At 35.5% G+C, this 23,103-nt stretch overlaps 1 protein-coding gene across 6 annotated transcripts in view; it reads left to right on the forward strand.

Moving 5' to 3' along the window:
- CBLB (Cbl proto-oncogene B) overlaps positions 1-23,103 on the forward strand; it is a 137,120-nt gene that overhangs the window by 100,216 nt on the left and 13,801 nt on the right. For 4 of the 6 annotated variants that reach the window (XM_083821337.1, XM_083821338.1, XM_083821341.1 and 1 more), the window contains 4 exons: positions 6,729-6,914; positions 9,532-9,897; positions 12,445-12,539; positions 19,950-20,093. In XM_083821337.1, the coding sequence (XP_083677463.1) occupies positions 6,729-6,914; positions 9,532-9,897; positions 12,445-12,539; positions 19,950-20,093 (791 nt within the window). The remainder of the gene's footprint in view (positions 1-6,728; positions 6,915-9,531; positions 9,898-12,444; positions 12,540-19,949; positions 20,094-23,103) is intronic. The other 2 variants (XM_083821339.1, XM_083821340.1) reach the window with 1 other exon arrangement.

Consider the following 23,103-nt stretch of genomic DNA (forward strand, 5'->3'; position numbering starts at 1 on the left):
TGTAATCCTAGTGAACATATAGGTCGATTCTTATTTTAATTCAACAATTGTTATATGCTTTCTCAACGTAAAACTGTTAACCTTTGAAAATCAAATGGGCTGATTTTGTCTCAAATCACCTTGCCAGACCACGTGGTATTGCTGAGAAAACCTTGTTGCAGCATACCTGGCTAATACCAAGTTGCCATGTTAAACCTGATAGATGAGCAGAATTCCAGGGACACCAGCTCTCTGCTGAAAATGACTGTAGGGCTTCAAGATGTATTGCAGGAATTTGCAAATCAATCCTTATTGTCTTGAAAGCCTCAAAGGAGAGGCATTGTTAAAATGTTTCTAAGCTTTTACTTCTAATTTTTACTGCTTTAGATTAAAGGGCCTGGCTGGGTTTTTATAAGTGAGCTCTTTAGACAAACTGGAAAGCTAAAAAAAAAAAACCTACTTTTTGAAATTGTCATTAATGTGTAAAGAAGATTATAACTTTATCACCTGCTGTACCTCTATGAATTATGGATATAAGTCAGATATCACAAAACTACCAGCTGTGCACTTTATCACTGTATCTCTGAAGCATACTCATAAACAAAAAGGGGTGCCTGAATTAAATCCCTGGGGGACCTCAGACTTGAAACTGCTTTAAGGAAAAAAATAATCACAAAGCTACATATCTATTCTTTAATGGAATGAGTAAATGTATCTACTTTAAGAAAAATGAATCATTCTTGCTAGGTGTACACAGTAGCAGATCAGCTATATCAGAGGCTTCAAGGAAATCCACTGCAATTAGTCTGTTTATCTGCCTCATCAAGCAGCTTATTTTTTTAATTTCCAAATTGTCTTCAGGTAATTCGTTATGAAACAAAAACAAAGAGTGGTGCCAAAACCTCTGCTAATTGTCTCATCACTGAGAAATTTCCAGCACTATGGTATCAGGTTAGCTAATGCGGTTATTGCTCAAAGTGTTCTTTTTCTCAGTTCTGTACCATTTTTCCTAACAAAGCTTTGCTAGCCTCACGTGTTAGGAAACACACATCAAAAATGTGCAGATTACAGGTTCAGATAAATGTTTAAAAACGGTGTTTCTAATTTTAAAGAGGGCATTTGAATGTCAGACTATTTTTATTATTCCATACTCTGTAATATTCAATTGTCCAGATAAATTAAGCATTAATTATTTGTCACTTTACCTTGTGCAAGACCTGACTTTATACGCTTCTTTGGAAAGAAAGAAAACAAGGAAAATGCATAGTGTAGAATTCCTTGTTAAGAGATAATAATTTTGAATTTATATGATAATTATTTGATCCAAATAACATATTGATACTACATGAAAACAAAGAGGAACGCCCTACCAGTATAGGAGACTGAGGTTTTCAACAGCTTAGGGTGAATTAACATTCAGTAAGAGCAATTTCTTCTAAAACTAGTTGAAGTTACCTTGTCTGGGAAGTTGACAGCTTCCCTGAAATTAATTTCCTAGCTGTCTGAGTGTCCCAAAAATTGACTTTGATTCAGACCATTACTTAAAAATCATTATAAGAAGTTGTCAAAGCAGAAAACCACTGTTTGTCATTACTAGGCTTCTTACAGAGTAAGAAGTTTGGACTTTAACAAATCATGTCAAAAGAACTTGGCTCTCAAAATATGGGAAAAGACTGTTTTGACCCTCCCCCCCCCCCCCCCCCCCATTTCCCATATTACTAAGGTAACTTCTGTGGTAATGATTGTTCTGAGAAAAAAAAGGGCATGTATTAAATAATAATGGTTTGACTTTTTTAAAAAAAAAAAAAAAAAAGACTTCAAATATGTATCCAGGCTTTCCCTTCAGCTGCACGCTCTTAACCTACACATACATGTGAATTCATAGAATCATGAAATATCCCAAGTTGAAAGGGAACCCCAAGGATCATTGAGTCCAACTCCTGGGTCCCCCAAAAAAACACCCAAAAATCAGACCATGTGTCTGAGATGGTTGTTCAAATGCTTCTTGAACTCCATCAAGCTCGGTGCCATGACCACTGTCCTGGGCAGCTAGTCCCAGTGCCCGACCACCCTCTTAGTGAAGAACCTTTTCATAACGCCCAGCCTAAATGGTTTATAGAAACTTAGTGAACTCATACCACACAACAAGACAGTCTTTATCTGCTTACTTCATAGTATTTGAAAGAGGAATAAATGCTGAGGAGCAGCATGCCTCCCTTCATTAAAATATTTCTTACCAATTCCCTTGGGCAGTCAGTGTGGTGCTGACTTCTCACAGCTTTAACTCCATCTCCCTGCTTTGCATGCATTTTGTTGGGTCAGCACAGGAGGAGAGATCAAATAAAGAACAAGCCTATCTATGTAAAACTTGTTTACAGCCATCAGTGCTAAGTGATGTAACTTTATATCCTTGTACAAATGTTCAAATCCCGATTATACTAATCTACCTAGGTCACAACATGTCCTAATGAGAAGTAACAGAAATGTGAGTTACTCTCATCCCATTATAAATGAAGAAGCTTTAGGGGACAATGTGAAAAATGAAAAGTCCAATTTTGGTATATGACTGATTGGACCTTCTCAGATGTCTCATTATGCAATCTGTAAATTAGTGAGTTAGTTCCAGCAGCACACTAGCAATCAGGATAATATTCCTGAGTCAGGCACTTGGTAGGGTTGCGTTGAGCGTACTTTGAGCATGTGCCTGTCTGGCAGAAAGATGTTTGAAACTAAAACTCTAGATTCATTAGCCTGACTGTTAATAATTCCATTAGACAAAGCTTCACTAGAAATTGTAATCAATGTCAGAAGAGGCTTAAATTCATAACCACTGGGGGCAAACTGATTCCAGTATTTCCCAGTAATAGATGCATCTGATTGAATGATGCAACTGTGCACCATTCTGCAGCCCAATAGTGAAGTAAGTCACAGCTGCTTGTCCCTTGGCAGCAGTCATGCCTACCAGATGAAATCCATGTCCTTAGAAAGGAGTCTGTGTTCTTTTCCTTAATTACATCTTTATTGCACAGGTCTGTGTTGCAGCAGAGCTCCTTTGTATGCTGAATTTCTGTCTTCTGTCACTGCCAGTTCATTTGTATTAGTTTGTGTCTTAATTGCTTGCTTATCTTTTTCTCACTGTGCTACTCTCATTGCTCCTTTATTTCCACTGAAAAGAAAATGCACAGAAATCTCCAATAGGTGACGAACTAATTTAAATATTTTCTGCTTAGGGAGTGTTTTTGTTGTGGTTGTTTTTATTTGGTTTTGTTGTTGGGAGAGGTTGCATTCTGTGCTAAAAGATGTAGTTATTATATACCTCTATTGATGCCCCAGCATCCACATGAAACGCAGCCGTCTTCTTGGCCAAGCTGTCAATGAACATCAAACAGCGATGCAGCTAGGCAGGTTGGGTGGAGGACATAAAAATATGTTTTGTTTTATAATGGGAATATGAAGGAAATCTGATGCTGAACGCTGACAAAGATCTGTTTGTTGCTGGGGGATATTATTTGTTTGATTTATTGTTAGTAAGCATAGATCTAAACAAGGAAACATAATTTTTAGTTTCTCCCAGCAAATCATTCTCTCCTACTTCAGCACCCAAGCAGTTACATGGATTAAGCTTCCTTGTAGGGCAGAGTAGCTGTTATTTTTATCAGCTGTTTTCTTTCTTTTTTTTCACGTAACTCATAAGTTATTAACTTGTTGGCCGACATCAGTTCCCTTGCATCAGTAGGCAGTGGTAGTTCATAGGACTTAAAGATTATTTTGCTCCTCTGAAACAAGGAATTGATGTAAGCTTAAAATGAAGGCCTTTCGCACAGTTAATGCTTTGAAAAACTTCCTTTTCATTTTGGCAATTGTGATTTACCATCTGTGAAATACAGTGGGTAGAAGTAACTAAATACCAAATAAATATGGAACAGAAAGTTTATCACATAGATGAATCTCCTGTTTCAACAGAGTTGAAAACATGACAACTTTTAACAATTTTGAATTTTAAATGAATTTGCATATCGCTCTAGTTTTTCTAATTTGCCATTACATATTAAGTGTGTCATTCAGCTACTTTTTTCCATAAATCTCAGAAGAACATCAGCCCCTAGCAGGTTTTAAATGTGTTTCTGTTTCTGCTGGAGCTGCACTGTTGTTGTTGCAAAAACACGTGAGACTGGCGGGCTGGGCTGGCTCTTTGAGGGAAGTGTGTATCATTTTCTCCGTTGATTCCTTAGAGCAGAACTGTGTAAGAGAAGGTTGTAGTAGAGAAACAGTGGTGGATATTCTTAAAATGCTATCAGTAAAATTTTGTTCTTTTAGTTGTGGGTTCACGTAACTAGTGTGAGAGCTGAGACTTTGTTAGGTTGCTCTCATCGGAAGTCACGTTAGTTAATGTGATCACACAACAATTTGAACGCCTGAAATTCCAAACAAATTTTACCAGTCCAGTGCTCTGTTTTCAGTATTTACTGTTTACTTATTCTTTGTTTCCAACTCCTATTACATTTAAGATTGTTTTAGTTCTTCTGCAGCGATTCCCAGCTGTCTGAGGCGCAATATGTTATGCAACACCATAAATGTAGAGACTCGCTACAGCACTTCCTTTTACGTTAAATAATTGTATTTTTTTGGAGACGTGAGACCTGCTTTTTTGGTTCTATTTCAAATGATTTGGGAAATAAATTCATGTTCTGTCTGATGCTGAAGCTAAAGGATTGAATATGTTATATTACATGGCTCTTGGCTTTTAGGAATGCTTGGTGGAGGTGTAACTGAACTTTGAGAACTAATGTTATTCAGCGACACGGTGTTTATTGTGCTATTTAACTGATGGATGCTTTCTGTTAAGGAAAATGAATTGACATTCAGTTTATAGTCAATTTATAATTCTGGTTGCTCAGGCATGCTTGTGAGACATGTATCTAGCTTAGTTATTCAACTAGTTCCCTTTTCACAGTGTTCAGTGAGGCTGAGCACCTCGCTGTCAGTCATGTGTTTACCCTCATGGCCTTCCAGTCAAGGTCAGGGACATTCACCAAGTAAAGGAAACAAAGACAAATTAAATGCTTTATTCAAGCATTTAATATGAACATTATGACTACTTCTTCACCGAAGAGAAGCTTGGAAGCTTCTGGTAGCCATGAAGAGCATGAATTTTAAATTGCTCTGTCTTTTGAAATTGAATGTTTAGTTGCAACACTGACCTTATACCTTTAGACCAAATAATAAGACTGTAGTGTCACCAAAAAATCGTTCTAGCAATGGAATTGAACCTCAGACTCCTAGCTCTTCAACATCTCTACACTCCTCCCTCTCATTTTTTTTCTCACCATGTTATCCAGTAATACCGTGGTGGCTTCTATTTCTGATGGAAATTTGGCAGTAATCCCAATTTTGTTTAGAATAGCATATTGCACCAAGATGTAGTACACAGAGTGTTGAGTAAGGAGTTAGGATACTAGATACTTTTCCTGGATTTGCTTTCGAATTTATGAAGTTGTCAGATTCTTTAATATAGTCAGTATATGTAAAGAAAGATAATGATGACTTTTTTGCCTTGTTCAAGAACTGCCTAGTCCCGTCCCCATCATCAGTATGGGTTGTACAGTGTTGGTGATAAGAAGCTTATGGTCAGAAGGGAAAAGTTTTGATCAGAGTGATTTAGCTTAGAGATGGGTGCATTTTTGTGAGCAATTTTATGTGCTTTCTTTAAGAACGTCTTCTTAAAGCCTCTATAAGCCAGATACATAGTGATAATACCAGGATGCCTCAGTGCACAAATGACCGGAGTCCGATGCCTGCTGTGAATGTCTTCCAGCTACCCTGTCAGGGAAAATGCAGGACATCATAAACATCCAGGTTTACTTACAGTACACTGATACAATTGCAAGGGGGTTCACAGATGTGCCTTTAACTTATTTATGCAAAAAAATAAACTGTGTTAGAACTCACCCAGATGAGCAGTTACAAAACTGGTTGCAAAAATGGGTGGAGCCTAGAGTGAGGGGTTGAAATCTTTGGTTCTCATTGTTTTGTAGCATACTTTCTTATTTTTAAATAGTTAAAAAATGTAACTTAACACTACTCAACTTCTACTGTGCATATGAATTTGAAAAAAAGTCAAGAAAAAAATCATGATTTGTCACTTGAGGAAGATATTGTCTGTGTATCATTAGCTTAGTATTTGTTAAAATGGTAAGCTGAAGTGTCCTAAAATGATTTTTCTAAGTCAGCAAATAAATGAGGAAGGAAATAACTGCTTCATCTACTGGCTTGCTGACGATTTTGCTTTTTTTTTTCCTGAGTTTTCAGAAAACATGCATTCCTTTTTCTGTGGAGGTATAATGTGAATATGCCTTGCAGTTAGCAGACAATATCATGGGCACCTAGCTTTAAAAAGTCACGCATAGAATTTTGATAATGAAGTACTCTGTATTAATGAAAAGGTTATCAAGAGTAACAGTACTGCCATAAAATCTCTCTTTATATTTGTGATTGTTTCTTTTTGTGGGGCAATGATTGGAATTTTAATCACAAGTTAATGTGGTTTTGAGTTAGAATGACTTTTAGACTTGTTTCAGTTATCAAGAGCTGAGTACCTATGCTGCTATTAACTAATAGTAGTGAGGGTGTCCATTATGTTAAATTACTATTAGTAAATACTTTTCAGATATCAAATGTCAAGTCATGGAATGAAAGTTGTATATTTGATCATCAGATAAATTCTAATTTTTCTTTGTCCTGTCTTGAAGTGCAATGAGAGGCAGAATTCACCAGTGACTTCCCCGGGATCTTCCCCTCTTGCACAAAGAAGAAAACCACTTCCAGACCCCCTGCAAATCCCACATCTTAGTCTTCCACCTGTACCTCCTCGTCTGGATCTCATTCAGAAGGGAGTAGCACGGTCACCATGTGCCAGCCCAACTGGGTCACCAAAAGTAAGTCTTATTGACCATTATTTCTGTATTTATGAGTATTGAGAAATTCTGTATGATTGTTTTAAAGGTGAGCTTGCTTGTTTTGGAATACTGACTATTAGGAAATTTTCTGTATGTATTCTTTTGCAGGAATTTGTCCAATAGACTTTTAATTCCCCATAGCTTAGAAAAGCTTTAGATTAGATCCACATTGATTAAGTCACCTAAAGACTCTTAGCTCCTTCGATTGACTTTGGAAATACCTGTCTCTTTGCATAATACCTTACACAGTCAGATTATTACTGCTACATGTGTTGGTCAGATGTGACCTGTTAATCTGATGGTTTTATTGCACTTGGTTATGCTCTGACATTGACGTCAGTTTGACACTGCTGTAATGGATCAGTTCTGTAATAAACCCTGATTCATAAAAATAAATAGAAATAAAAACTTCCTGAAAGTAGATTTAAAAGTCGTTATATCATTAAAATCACATGTTATGCTCTGATAATGACTTAATCACTTCCAAAGTACCCCCAACAAGAAAAATACGTACAGATACCCTGCTTTCAAAACTTTGTGGCATATATTGTGAACCGTGTTTTAGGGGAAATATTAAAGATTCTATAGTTAATAAATTGTATGCTGTGTTTTGTGAAACTAATGATACTAAAGAGTGATTTTTTGAGGGGGTAAGCATGAAAGAAAACAGCTATATTTGTTTCTTTCTGTTATGAGTAGATCATTTGTTGTAATTGCTGTATATAGATAGGGAATTAGATTATATTAGGTCTAAAATTTTGATTTTAGATGGTGAATTCAAATTCAAGTTTAAAACATGAGCTGAAATCTGTGTGCTCATAATATATATCCAGTTTGAAGTACCATGTTTGTTTTTTCAGGTTTTTACCTCAATGTTGAAAATCAACTTTTCAAAGTTCTGATGGCTTATAATTTAGAAGAGAAAATAGAAGTTAGAATAGTTTCTTTATCACACTTCTTTAATCACTTTTTTATTTTATACAAGGGAAATTATAGCACATTGAGAAAATAAGCTGGATGTCTGGCACATCCATTAAAATGTATTTTACAGTAGACGATTTGCACAAAGTTCGTGGATTTGAATAAACAAACAAAAAGAAAATCAGAAATACCAGTAATATTGCTGTAAGTTTTTCAGTGAAATTGTTTCAAAACTACTGGTTTTTTTCCCTTAAAATTTTCCTTTGCATATTTAAATGTTATAAATATATAATATTTTTGGAGTGCAAGGGGAACAAGATGGAGGACAACAAAGAATTGCAAGTGCATATTTCAAAACAAACGGACAATTTGTTCTACCAAAAATACTACTTCAGGCAAAAAACTTTCCTTTTTCTGTAATAGAAGACATCTACAACAAAAAATTTGGACCCAACTGTTTTCTTGCTTCCTTAACAATGAAAATTAATTAGCAGCTTAATTAAATACTTATTTAATATACTGTCCTATTTATGTTAATAGACCTGCAGGTAGAATACCTAATTTTAATATAAGGAACATTGAGGTGCTGCCCAAAAAATAGTGATGGGCAGCTCTCAAGGGAAGTGAGACCAAATAATATTCTTCCTGTAAAAATTTTTGTGTCCTCACTCTCTTAAACTGGTAATATTATGCAGAGTCCATGAAAATTACACCATCCGTGAGAAATAATATTGTATTTATTGTTGTGACTGCTGGTAGGAGGAAAACATTTCCTGAACACCTAGAAAAACCTGTCTCAAACATAATTTCATAAAATGCTTTTAGTAATTCACTCCTAATGAGAATATTTTTTTGTTTGTTTGTTTATTTTATTTTTTATTTCTGCTTTTATAAACTATACAGTTCTTTATACATTTTCTTTCTGATAACTTAGTTTTCAGCTTTTAAGTATCCTACACTTAAGTTTGAAGAACATTTTAGCATTTATGACAGTTCAATTCTGAGAACGGAAATCACTTTTTCTCTGGCAAAAGTTGTTTGCAGATGAAATAATTGCAAACATAAATACATTATAAATATGTTACTTGAAGAATTGAACTGTGGTTCAAATTGGCGTCAAACAACACGCATCATGTAAAGAGTGGAGTCATCCCTTGATATATCAATGAAACCAAAATATTTATTTTCTCCTTCCACTTGTGTCCTCATCATTGCTTTTTTTGTGCTCATCCCATGTCGCTAAGTCATTTGCCTTTGGATGTGATCCCCCCCCTTTTTTTTTCCTGCATCAGGTCTGTTTTTCCTAGCATTCCTTAGAATCCATTTCAGCAGCTTGAAAAGTGATTCAAAGGAACCATTATGGAAACCAGAGCAAAGGATTCTGGAAAAATGCTATCAGCCATATAAAAATCTGCCTGAGCCAATTGTCTTTTCTCTCCTCCTGCTCCTTCCTTGGGTTATTCATGCAACAGTAGAAATGGCATTATGCTTTCCGAAGAGAGACCAGGTAGTCCGCATAGTGAAAAGACAAGACTAACATTTAACCTACTGGCAAGTTCTCTTCTGATGCATTGAAAATATCTCAGTTAGGAATGCTAAAACTGTATTTGATCATGAAAGGAGCATGAATGCCTATATGTAACTTTTTTTTTTTGTTAATTCTGGTTCTGTTTAGTCTTCTCCTTGTATGGTGAGGAAACAAGACAAACCTTTGCCAGCACCACCACCTCCCTTGCGTGATCCTCCACCACCTCCACCAGAACGACCCCCTCCAATTCCACCAGACAACAGAATAAGCAGACACCTGCATCATCCGGAAAGTGTGCCTTCCAGAGACCAGCCAATGCCCCTTGAAGGCTGGTGTCCCAGAGATGTGTTTGGGACAAGTCAGTTAGTAGGATGTCGAATAGGGAGTGATGCTTCTCCCAAACCAGGACTGACTGCAGTTTCCAACATAAATGGAAGGCACAACCGCGTAACTTCTGAGCCAGGATTTATGAGGAAACACAGACGTCACGAGCTGCCTGTGGAAGGTGCCAAGGTATGAAATAAGCTGAATGTGTTGAAGCCTAATATGATACCCTACTGCAGTATTGTTTTGCATTGTCTACAATACTACTTTATATTGGTCAGTGATCGTGTGCTGTTTCTAAATATTTCTTGTTGCTTGTAAATAATAAGTGGGCCATAAATAAATGGCTTGTAATGCAATTTGCAAAGCAACAGTACGAGGGTCTAAGTTGGAATTCAGTTTTGACATAGAACATTCTAAAAATGGCTTGAAGACAGAATTCTAGATTTGCTATATTCTTTTAGCAAAGGATTCATACAGTTGGTGCATAATCTAACTTCAGTTATGCAGCATCTCAGGTATACTTTGAAAGTGTTTTATACCAAAATGATTTATATATGTGATGATGGGAAATAGATGTTCTGGTTACTTCTATGATAGGTGAGATAAGGACTTGGTAACCCCTTCAATCTGTAAGATATATAGTATGTACACATGATATATATAAATATACTTAAATTGTCGGCTATACTGTATGCATTAACATAAGCTTAATATGTTAATGGGAAGGTGGTCTTGTTCACCAGTAAAACATTATTTTCAAAAGAGCATTATTTTTGCGATGATGTTCAGTAATGGAAATGATCTAACCTGCCTTGATCATAAAAAAGAAGAAACAAATACATCCAAAGCCAAGCTAAATGTAGAACCATTTATTTTCTCTTTACAACTGGCAATATGGGCAGCATCCTTAAAAGTGTGCAGTGGCACAACTCCCGTATTGCATTGTTTGATTTGGTATTATTATCAGTACTTTAAACCTTATTCAGGATAATTGGCGTTGTGGCTACCTTTTTATTTTTCAGTTATTTACAGTAATGCACATATCATTAACTGGATTCTTCTTTCTTTGGACTTAAGTCAGAGCTCCAACTGCTCGAGTTGAATGTTGCTGTAATTTCTCTGTGTCAGTTTTTGATTTCTCTTGGACAAATGTCCAGTGCAACATCAAATAATCCATTTTCAGTGCTGAGGGTGTTTGGAGTTGTCACTTGCAATCTTTCCACTGATTCTCTAACTTTGTTTGGCTAGGAGGCATCTGCTTGTCATCTAAGAAGTATGACTGCCTGTCCTTAGCTGCACTGAATAGTGTGTATGTCTCTAACTATGGTGTTTATTCTTTCAAAAAACAAAACAACGACAAAATGAGGATTGTTTCCATTCATTGATTGAAGATATCTTGGAGAGAAGAGTGTGGAGGGGTAGTCCTAGTATTAGTCAGTTTCAGATAGCTTGCAAAACTTTGTAGTGTTGGGGAAGCCTGGAGTTGAAAAGAAACCAAATGGTGGTGGCCTAAGAAAAAATTCATGGTTCTGCTCTAATCGGTTTTATCAAAGCAGCTCAGTAATTTATTCATAGTGCAGGTTATTAACTCTCTTTTTTTTTTTGCTGCTCTTTTTTTACTTGAAGACTATATAGTTTGTGCTAAGTAGGTTGGATTTGAAGTTCTGATCACAGCAGATAGAAATCAGTTTTTCTCTGTTTGCTTTTTTTTTCCCAAGGTCACAAGCTATTTAACTTTATTTCATTTTTTTAAATAGATATTGTGGTCATTTTGAAAGCATGCTACTGAAATTCAGTTAGTATTGGTAAAGGCCATTGATGTATGTGATGAAAGGTGCTTAAGAATTTTATGGTAGCATATATAATTAGAATGTTCTTTTTTTCAGAATTAAGGCAAAAGACCAAAATTTTATTTAGAGATAGACTGTTGTTTAAAATGCTATAGTTTTTTATCTGCTTTTAAAAGGATACTGGGTTTATACCTTAATAGAGCCATATAGCATTTGAGTTGTGATAGAATGAATGCTTCTCAAATCAGAATAACCACTAAGTGTGGAAGTGCTATTGTACTGCTGAGAACTTATATAGGTATTTCTTTAACCAAATGCTGTTTAAAAGTCGTCTTCAGGTAATAAGCCGAAGCGACTTGGTTACATGGAAAAACTGACAACTCTGAATTACCATTTGAGGCTGTATGCACATTCACAAGGGTAACATTTCATGACTTCTCATCCCTTATTCATTTATCATAATATAAGCTATTTACTATTAGTTAAAGCCAAGAATCAGGAAGACAATCATGCAGGTACGGGGTGAATTCTGACAGGTACTGCACTACGGAGTTTTAAAAAACTATGCTCATCATGCTGTACCTGTTGTTTTCCCTCTGTACTTCATCTCTCTCACTTTCAAAAGTTTCAAAAGTTGCAATCTTGAAATCTTAATTTTCCCCTAAGTGATTCAGCTGTAACTGAGTAGTCCATCTACTAACTGGGACATGAAACTTCCTGTTTTGGCGAAGTTTAAAACTTTAGTATGTTCTACAACTCCTAAAGAGAGTGATCTGAAACAGGTATGAAAAGAGTCACTTCAGAGTACAGCTCTGTTGTGTGAACTTCTAGGAAAGCCTTTATGCATAGCCTTTGAAAAGTCTATTTGTAATATCTAGTTTAGGAACATCTGTGGTGATAAACGGGAGGAGAAGACCCATTGTAACACTTACGTGATTTTTAGGTATTTTCAAATGGTCATCTGATAAATGAAGAATATGATGTCCCTCCACGGCTTTCACCTCCTCTTCCAGCTGCTTCCACCATCCCTAGTATAAAGTAAGTTAACTTTATCTGTAAAAGAAATATGTTAATTAATGTTAGACAATAACACTGATTCTCTGGTGCTAAAACGAAAACAGAAAAAAAGAAAGAAAATGAACTAATGTTGAACACTTGTTACATTTTCCATGACACTTTTAAGTGTTTTTACAAAGGAAATGTAAATTTTATTGATTAAGTAGGAGCAGTTCTCATGTTAATTTAACATATGACATTTTATATCAAAAGAATTACTTGTGGCAGATCTTTCTCATAGGAATTTGGCAGTGGGAGCAGGCCCTGTCCATTTTTGTTTCTACTACTATTGAAGAAGTAGGGTAAGAGCTATTTATCACAGATGAGAGATTCTAGGAAAAGTGCTGTGGCTAAAGACCATGATATATGTGTGCGTGTATGCATTCTATCTCTAATGTAGTCGTGCTTTCTGGACTTTCTACACATGGAGGCTTTTTTCATGCCAGTATCTTTTCTTTGTGGTGGTTAAAAACATACAAAATAACCTTATATCCATTTTAAATGGAGTCTATCTGCCTGAACTCCAGAATGTGGTTTAGGAAATCTTGTCATTTCAAGTTGCAGACTACTCTTCCAGTAGTAGACTATCTTCCAGTAATACTACAGTTTATCAGATGTTGCCGTGCATAGCAGTTCTCTTTGGACTCCAAATCACACAAGATTTTCAACAGAAATTTTGAGAAAAAAAGAAAAAAAAACTTGGAAGTGCTAGAAAATCATATGTTGAATGTATTTTTGTAAGGAAATAAGAGTATACAAACCACAACAGATGATGATATCCTACAGTTTCTTTTCAGTGTACTCCATGTGATGCTTGCTGCTAAGTTAAAATGACTGTGCAGTCAGTACCTACTAATACTGAGAATTTTCTCACTGGAATTTAATTTTGCCACATCTTTAGCACCCATTCCATTATTGTTCAGGTAGAGGTAGCATTAAAGACAAATATATTTCAGCATTCCACTAATATGCTGATTTTTCTCTTCCTGAGCTTTAGAATAAAGATGAAGCTTTGGCTTTTTTATTCAGAATCATATGCTTGGGAAAACAGTTGCTGAATTGAAGTTCTACATGTTTGCTTTCCATTCAGAAGCAAATTAGAACAAATATTTTTGATAGCTGAATGTTGAAATGTAACCTGATTGCTGTAGAGTATCACAGGAGTATGGATATCTCATGTAATCAATCCCCTGTATAGATTTATCTCCGTGGACTGACTGCATCTTCCATGATACATGTAGCTCCTGGGACGTTCTATACCATGATGGTCAGAAAAAGAAAGCAATGACTCTGATGGACACTCTATATACTTTAATATTCCAAAGGAAATTGCTCAATTCTGAAGAGGGGAAGATTTTTATTTTTGTAGTGTTAAAATAAGAAAACATTGTTTCATGAAAATCTCATTTTTTATCCTATTTTTTTTTTTTACAAATGTAGCCTCGAATCAAAGTAAAGTGTCATGCAGTGTTCATTGGAATTTCCACAATGTATTACAACAGTGATATATCACAAGCCAATCCAAAAATAAAATTTAACTTAATAAATAAGTTCCCTAACTGAAGTCTTCTGAATAGAAAACTGACATATGCCAGCAGAAAGAAAATGTTCAGTTACTAAAATAAAGCTTCATGCATTTTTTCAGGAAGAAGTTCACTTCCATTTCTGTTTTATGTTTTTATGTGTACCTTTAAAAAAAAAAAAAAGGCACATTTCAAATTTTGATTTTTAAAATGTAAAAAAGTATCAAAATATATCTTAGGGGTAGGAAGTTCAAAGTATCTAATTAACAACTACTAAACTGTCACATTTAATGTCTGTTAAAATAAAAAAGTGAACGTTGTGTGTTGCTTCTTGAAACACTAATAAGCCCATTCTAAATTGATTTCAAATTAAGTTTTTGTTAACATTAGAAAATACCTCTGTTAATGTATAAGTAGTAAAATATAGGCAGAAAAATAATAAAAAAGCAATCTTTCTTCAAAAATAGCAAATTTAATGAGTTTAATATTTCCACCAACTACAGTAAAATGCTTTCAAAAAGCAACCTGGGTAATATTTAGCATTATTTAATGTGAAATGGTAGACAGGATATTTTTACGGAGTCTTTTTCCTCCTATAAAATTGACTGCATCAAGCCTTCATAAATATGTTGAACTTTATTTGGTCCGAAATACTCTTATTTTCCATAATTGTGCTACTGCAATCAATCTGGTGCAAGTTTCTCATTTTTTTTCCTGCTTTCTAATCTCTGCAGAATTGTGGCTTGAGAGCTAGTTTGTTTCATACAGCTCAAAGGCATTCTATTTTTTCTAGTTATTTTCATAAGTCAGTCTGTAATTTCAAAGGTTTAACCAAAGGGTACGTTGAACAGGTATGAAATGCCATAGTGTAAATAATAATGAGGTAAAATGATCCTCAGTTGAAGCTCTAAGACATCCGTACTTACTTATTTGATAATTTTTTTCTGAATAAATATGAGATTGCAAATATGACTTTTAAAAAACAAATTACATTAAGATAAAATCACTTGTGTCTTTTTCTGGAAACAGTGCTGATTTATTTTCATTTTACTAAATTGGTTATTATTTCTTATACATTAGTAGTGAAATGCTGGGCTCATGTTAACTAAGCATTTGATTTTTATTTTCCACTCAGATGCTGTGCTTACATGTGAAGTTATTTTTTATCAGATTGCTTTAATTATGTCAGATAAATTGTTTTTTAGCAATTTTGATCAAATTGCTGTTTTATTCTCAAAAAATAAAAAGTAAAACTGTAACATCAATGTTACAGAACAGTTCTTCCCCCAAACTTAGAAGTTTTCAAGGCAAACAATGTTTGTTTTATTCCCAGTAGTTCCCATTTTTCTTCATCAGTTTAAATTGGTCTCCTTGTTTCAAAAGTGCTTTATACTGCAGCGGTATTTTACCTGAGAGCCTCTATTTCTGAGTATGTAATGAGACATTCAATTCCATGTACCTGTTGTATCCTATATTTATGTTAGGAGTATCTAGTTGATTTGAGCTGGTTGAGGAAAAGTGCATAGAAAAGTATTTCTCCCCCTGCTATCCCTTTTATCCTTGCTAGCAAACTTTGAAGGTGAAGTCATTGTTCCATTAAGGAAAGTGGGGTTGGCAGTCGTGGCTTCCTTGAAATTGGTCTTTGCTGCGGTGCTTCTCCAGGGGCTTGTAGAAGGAGCAGTGCCGACAAAAGGGTTCCAGGTACTCGAGAGAGGATGCTCTGCAGGACACGCTGTGTGTTAAGCTTGATAAGTCAGTGAGTTTGGTTGCAGCATGCATTCTCAAATAATTCTCCTTGTGTGTTGGCTCACACTGTGAGAAATTGTGTACTCTGTGAATGAGGGCAAACTGCTTTAATAGACACTTTGGTTTTAAGGGTAAAGCACACACAAGGGTAGTTCTTGTGGAGAAGGTGTTGTTGATTTGCTCATGTGATCCATGTAACTTAACATCTCTTTTGTTGAAAAACAGTTAGCTTGAGGCCTTGCAAGATTAAAGCTTTTGTGTACACTATCAACTAATATTGTGTATAGGGGAGGGTCTGTACGAGATGAATTGATAGCAAGGACCTGACGTCTGTACTGTACGTGTTATGGGTCAGTAGTTCGTCTAGCTACAGTCTTGTCCTGTGAATTTGAACAGCCTTCAGCAATCGGAATATACAAGGGGCATGCTTGGAATGTGTCTTGTCTTTTTGTTTAATTTGAAAGGTGTTCAATTTGTGCACTCCTCAGTGCAAATCAAAGTATGGTGAGTGGGGAGATTAAAGAGATTCCTTTCAAAAGTACAGTCTGATCCAGACTGAAATACAGGGACTGCAAGTTCATTGTGTCTAAGGTCTGTGAGTAGGTTTACCAGTAAATGAAGGAAGGGGAATCTTTCCCTGAAATACTTGTAAATGAGTATGTTGTTGGTTTCCCTGAAGCTCTGCTAGATTACAGCTGAGCTGGACTTGAAGTGATTTGACAAAAATGGCTTCACATGTCTTTTCCTGTTTTGCCTTTGGTGCTCAGTAGGATAAGAGAGATTGACATCTAGCCTTCTGTTCGACAAACCAGAAAATACAAAGTCATTGCTTATCAGAATGCAATTCTGACTTTCAATTTAAAAATATTTCCACTTAAGGAGTAGGCGAAGGGAACTAGAAAATATTGCAATACAGTGTGCTGGTCAGTGTGAAGGTACACAAACCTTCTAAACACATAAAAGTAATAAAGTTTTTTGAAGTGTAATTATAGAAAACTTCACCAGGTTATGAAATCTGTTCATAAACAGATTTGCCTGCTTATTAGATGGTTTTGTGTAGAGTAGTAATCTTACAGTAGAACAACAGAGATTTAACAAAACAATTTGATCTTGAAGAAATTTCAGTAATGATGGAGAAAATGGGATATACTAATAAAACAATGCAAAGAGGTTTGGAGTCAAGTATTACAACTAGATTGTAAATTGGAAGAGCAATACATTTTTTTTAAACTGAATTGTGAAAAGTTCATAAAACACAATGCAAGTATAAGACAATTTTAGGACTCTAGTGGAGAGTATATTAGTTGTGTTAGTACTCTTAAACTTTTTGCTACTTTACAAATCAAAAGCACCTTTCAAATATTAAACACATAATATATACAACCCAGCAAATATTTTCCTTACTTTAAAGACAGCAAAAGAGAGACTTTACTAGTGTGAAGGGCTTGTCTAAGGCTACACTGTACTCAGAAGCAGGAGTTGCAGAACATGTGTCTCTAATAACTCCCAACCAGTAATGATTTCTCATCAGTGCAGTGATGTTGGAAATTGATTTTATCATAAATATACTAGTATCCTGTGGAACAAAGGCATTGCTTTGCTAAACATATGTTAGGTTCTTGTGTCTACTAAATAAATAAGAAAAAAATCAGGGGCATGAACTAGGTGAAGAGGGGAAAAAATTTTTTTTTGGTACTCCTCGGGTATCCTAATTGTCAGTAAATGATTCTTCCCACTTTCCCATCGAAGAAGTGTTTTTGTAAGGAAGCTGATAAGACTAGCTATACTGTCTAAGTACAGCTATAATACTGTACTTACTTCAGGTGATGGTCAGCCTCTCTGTAGATTTCCTTAAAAAATTAATTCACAGGAATCAAAATCTCTCCTAAACCTGATTTCATATAGAGCCTTCAGAGAGGTTTTTGTTTGTTTGTTTCCCAGTTGTAACCTTTGAAGTGGGCTTCAAACACTACCACCAGTCTGGCTTCCATATCAGTTGGCGTTGGATATTTCTGGATACAAATATTGAAATCTGCAGAAGCCATCAATTCAATTTGTGATTATTTAAAAAAACAAACAAAAAGCACAGACATGTACTTTACATGTATAACATCTGCAGAACGTTCTGGATAGCCATGTAAGAATGATTGCATGTCCGAGAAATGAGAGAAGTTATTTTTTGTTGGCCTTTGAACTGTTACCTGAGAATACTACAGAATTCTCCTTGCCCTATTACATTTCTCCTTGCTTTAAATGGCCATACAGCAGTGACACAAATTGACTGTTCAACTAGGAAATCAAAGATGGAGAAAGCATTTCACACTGCATTGTTGTATTTACAAAAGACCTTTTGCTCCCTCTACAGAAGGTGGTAGAAAACTGCAATATAGACTTTGCAGTTTAGTGTCATCAACCTTCTTTCACCCTTCACCCTTTCATTCCTTTAGCTGGAATGTATTTGCAAAAGAAGTTGGGTTCTCATCCTTCATGAGTTTGCTTATGAATTTAAGAGTGTATTACTAACTGAAGGAAAGAGTGTCTGACAGGTTAGAAGTAGCTCAGGACCTCTAGGCTTTGAATATATTCAAACAAAAGCAGCACACCTACCCCCGTCTTTCCTCTGTTCTTTTCTTTCTCCCTTATTCGTTTATTTAGTGACTGTCTGGTAGTCATGACAGTTAGCTTTTCATTTTTGTTCACAGAGTACCTGGATGTTGTGGAGCCATGTGGCATCACCTAAAAGAAATCGTGCAGGGCATATATTCTTCCTTTGTGAAGTGTGCTGTGTGTGTGTCAGATGCTGCTTGTGTTGGAAAAAAATAAGATGGGCTTAGCCTGTTGTTTCATCTCTTGCCTTTATGATAAAATAAAACTAATTAAACCATCAGAAGAGAAATTATGTCCACTTCCTTCTCATGTTTCCTATGATTCTTAAGAACTTCCCTAAATGATTAAGTCGATGTGTCTTGTAATGTGGCATGTAGTTCAGCTCAGGAGCCATTAACCATGCTTTCAAGCCACAAATCAAAATGGCCATGAATGCATCAAACATCTTTATTTGAAGTCCTCCATCTGTTGACCCTTTTTGAGGTAAAGAATGAAGGTACTATTTACTGCATAACATAATATCCAGATGATTTTTGAAGTTACATGCTTCTTAGTGTTCAGCTAGTTTAAGAATCAAATGCCTATTCATGGTTTTCATGTATGATCAAACTGAAGTTAAATTAAGTCTTTAATGTAACATTTTGTGTTCCAGATGACTTGATTTATTGATTTTGTATATCAGCATATTCACTATAAGCAGAGGAGGAGCTATATATATAAAAGATGATGATGTTGATTTCTAGTTAATTAGCCTAGTTTGGTATGCCTTATGAAGGCCAAAAGATAAGTTGCATTTTTTAATATCTAACAAAATCTCTTTCCCCAGCCAGTGCTCACTAAAGTGAAATGTTTGCCCATTGTTTTGTTTACACTCATATAACACAGAACCAGGTGGTAGGAGTTAGTTTTTGTTGTAAAATAAAACTCCCATCCAGCAGTATTCTCCAGATAAAACTTGTTACCTGTAAATGGAGACGGTAAAGTCCACCTCTTTCCTGGACTTCCACTGCTTTCAAGAAGTAATGTAAGTGGCTGTCTAAAAGGACAATTGCAGTTTAAAGTAAAAATAATTTAAAATACAAACAGATTCTGGGATTTCAATAATACTGTGGCTTGAAAAAGACTGAAAGTTTGAAAGTTCTCTGCCTTACTGAGCCCTGATAAATACTATTTGCCCTGAATTAACTTCTCTTTAGTTCTCTTGTTAAGTGCAAACAGCTTAAGCCTTGTAAGTGGATATTTAGGACTCTAATTCTTTGCAATTCTCTGCTATGTTATGCTTGCTTAAAGTATCTGTTTAATGTTTAAAAGGTGAGCTGCTTGATTCTCTGTATATTCTCAGAGACAAAAAAGCCAGTAACCTTGTAAGTTTTAGTTTATCATGGCATTTTTTTTAACCTACACGTAGCAGGCATGTATTAAGGGTGTTTAGGCTAAAGAAGAGTGTTTTCTGTACTATACCAAGGACAATTATGTAACAGTTAAAACAGAACTGATCTTTTTCTCATCTCCATAGGTGCTCTCTTCCCTCAGCAAATTCTCTGTCTGATAAATCAAGGGATCACACAGATGGTGATGATGAATACAAAGTTCCTTCTTCACATCCTGCAATACTAAGCTCACAACCACCTCATTGTCATAATATAAAGCCTGTTGCTCGGTAAGGTCATTTAGTAATATTGAAGGCAACTTACTTACAGAAGTCTGCCTTTTCCAAAATTTATTTGGATTCACAATTTACAATGATGGTTAAACTTGACTGCTTTCTAAAATGTCTTATCTTTTCAAGCTTGGGTTATTTATGCCTCTATTTCATTTGACCACCACCACAATCATAAACCTGTGAAGTTCACTGTATCGTATCTTTGTGGTGTGGTATTTTTTGCCTTTGAACACCACTTCTCGGAGGAGAAACTTTTTGTTACTCAGATGGAATAAATCTCTTTTGCTTTAAATATGTTCTAGAGTATTATCTCCAAACTGTCACACTTATGAATTGATAACTGATTATGGCAAAATTTGGAGCCAAGAGACGTGGCAATTAAAGGCTATCTCATTCATGGTGAACTTTTTGGTCTTTGAATCATAAAGAAAATCTGAATGTCAGGAATGAAGAGCATAAGTCTGGGGGGAAAAAAAGGGCCAATTCCCTATTGGTCCTGTAGGTCAAAAGTATAACATTAAAACCAATTATTGATCTACAGAGTTCAGGCTTTTCTGCTGTTGAAGAATGCAGCGACATATTGCCATTATTTCCCTCTGTCATAAGATGATGTCAAGAACCCACTATCAGTAAAGTTCAAAATATCTCTTATCCCAAAAATCGCTAAATACATTTTTTTAGACCTGTTCAATCAGATGTTTCCAACAGATGGATAAAAGTTCATAGTCTGATCACTCTTTGCACGCAGGTTAAAAATGCTAAGAAGCAGACTCACTGTTAGAACTGGTGATCCAGCTTTCATTCCATAGATGTGAATGTTACACAGTTGTCTTAGGTCTATGATACTGAGCGCTTAAATTCCTGTCTGCCCTACCAGATGTTCTTTTTTGTTTAAGGGAAAAACAAACAAACAAACAAAAAAGCTGATGAATAAAACTGTTTATGTTCGCCAAGCAAAGAAAAAAAAAATCCAAGATCTTAGTTGACCTTACCTATACATTTTTTTATTGGAGAGTGTTGTGGTTTTTTCGTGGGAATGTCTTTCTGTACCATGCAAAGTTACCTAATAGAGGCTTAGTTGCTTGTATGACTAGAGTTACACAGGATGCAACCTTTCTTAGACAGTCATTTGCAATGGAAGAGAGCATTATGTGGACCGATTACCTTGGTTTAAGAGCTGCCAAGGACTGTGTCTAGTACTAAGCGATGTACTGCAAGAGGAGTGGGTCTGTAGAGTGAAACAATTAACTCCAAGGACCACACATCTACAGTGTATGTTTTGGGAAGTTTTAGTTTTGGAAAGACTAGTCCTAGCATGGTCCTGTGCCTGGAGTACTCTTCTGTAACTGCAGTACATTGGATGAGCTCCTACAGGACAACTTTTGAGTTAATGTTGTCCAGCAGCAATCGGGGCTATATGCTCTGAGACCTCTCTAAAATATAAACCAAAGTATTTTAAGTGGGGATGACTAGGAAATTTATTTTAATTCATACTTCTGATCTGAACCAAAAAACTGATCTAGATGCAAGCTGAACGATTCTTGAGAAGATAACCAACTGGAAAACTAGAAACTTCTAATTTTCTGGTATCCTTCATTTGCAGAAAAAGAATTGATTGGTGTCAATTGGCTATGATGGTATTTCACCAGACCATTAGAATTATTAATAGAGGCTATACATGGAAATCTGATTTCCAAGCTTTCGTAGCTTTTAGTTTATTATTTAGCTAGCCTAGTTGCTCTTTCACTTATGGTGCTTTTTGGCAGTAATCCAGGACTTGCTGCACAAAATAATCATTGCTCTGCTGATTAAAACAAGCAACTCTTATTATAATCTCTCATAAGACTTTTACCTAAAACCAAACCACTCTCCTAAGTATCATTACGAAAAAAAAAACCTTTTTGAATCCTATATCCGTATTTGTCTATATATGATGTTCCATATACTTAAAATGTCTCCTTTTAGCTAAAGTTACTGTTTAGGTGTGAAAGCTGAGATAAACCTTTCAAAATCAATTTTGATTCTAGTTGATGCTTTGTGCTTAGGTACTGAAAATTAATAAATAAAATGCCTCCCCATCCCCACTTCTTTTTAAACTCATGGGGGGTGCAATGAAAAACTTTTAAGTGTTGTCTAGCAATACTATTAAAGGTGATTTATTTATTTTAATTTTCATAAATGTTTAGCACCTTTCAGGTCTGTCCCCCAGGGTCACTCTTTTGCCACTTTTTCCTTAGTGTTGCTTCCTCAGGTCTTGGATAGTACTTAGAGATTTTGGTAAACACAAGAGCCTACAAATTTATATTTTTTTGTATGTTTTGAAATGTACAAACTATGTAATTCTTCCACATTCTACCCCCAAATATCACCTCTAAGATTTCTTGCTCTTTTGCCAGCAGATATGTCAATTCTAAAAAGAGTACAAGAAAAATACAGAAAATGATTCACAGCCTTATGATGGGAGATCAGTTAATTGTCTGGTTTGTTACAGCTGATCTCCTCTCATGTAGACAAGTTTCAGCAATAAGAAATGGAGGGAAAGAATTTCAGCATTAGTCTAACTAGGCTACTATTAGGAGAATGATACATTTTTGCAATCAGTATCTTTTCCTAATAAAACAGTTTCTGAAAGGAAAAGAAAAGAAAAAGACTAGACTTGCTTGTTAGTACTAATTTGCTGCTATTCTTTCTGGTGTTGTCTACTGTCAATATAAGCAGGTATTTCAGCAAGATTTGTAAGCTGGTAACTGGACTCATTATGAAGATTTTTAAAGTCATACCACGTTAGGTTATCGTACTACCTAGGGCTGATTAATTTATTGAAAATGCAAAGTAGATTCAAATTAAACTAGAAAAGATTCTTAGTTATTTAGGATAAATGGGGAGGCGTCAAAGGAAGTGTTGCATCCACTGTATTTGAGAGATTGAACGAATCTAAATTCAAAGATAGAAGCAACACTTCCTCTACCACTTCCCTGGGGAAATTAATTTGCAACAAAATAGCTCT

Source organism: Anser anser (assembly GCF_964211835.1).
Source record: "Anser anser genome assembly, chromosome: 1".
Taxonomy (NCBI): domain Eukaryota; kingdom Metazoa; phylum Chordata; class Aves; order Anseriformes; family Anatidae; genus Anser; species Anser anser.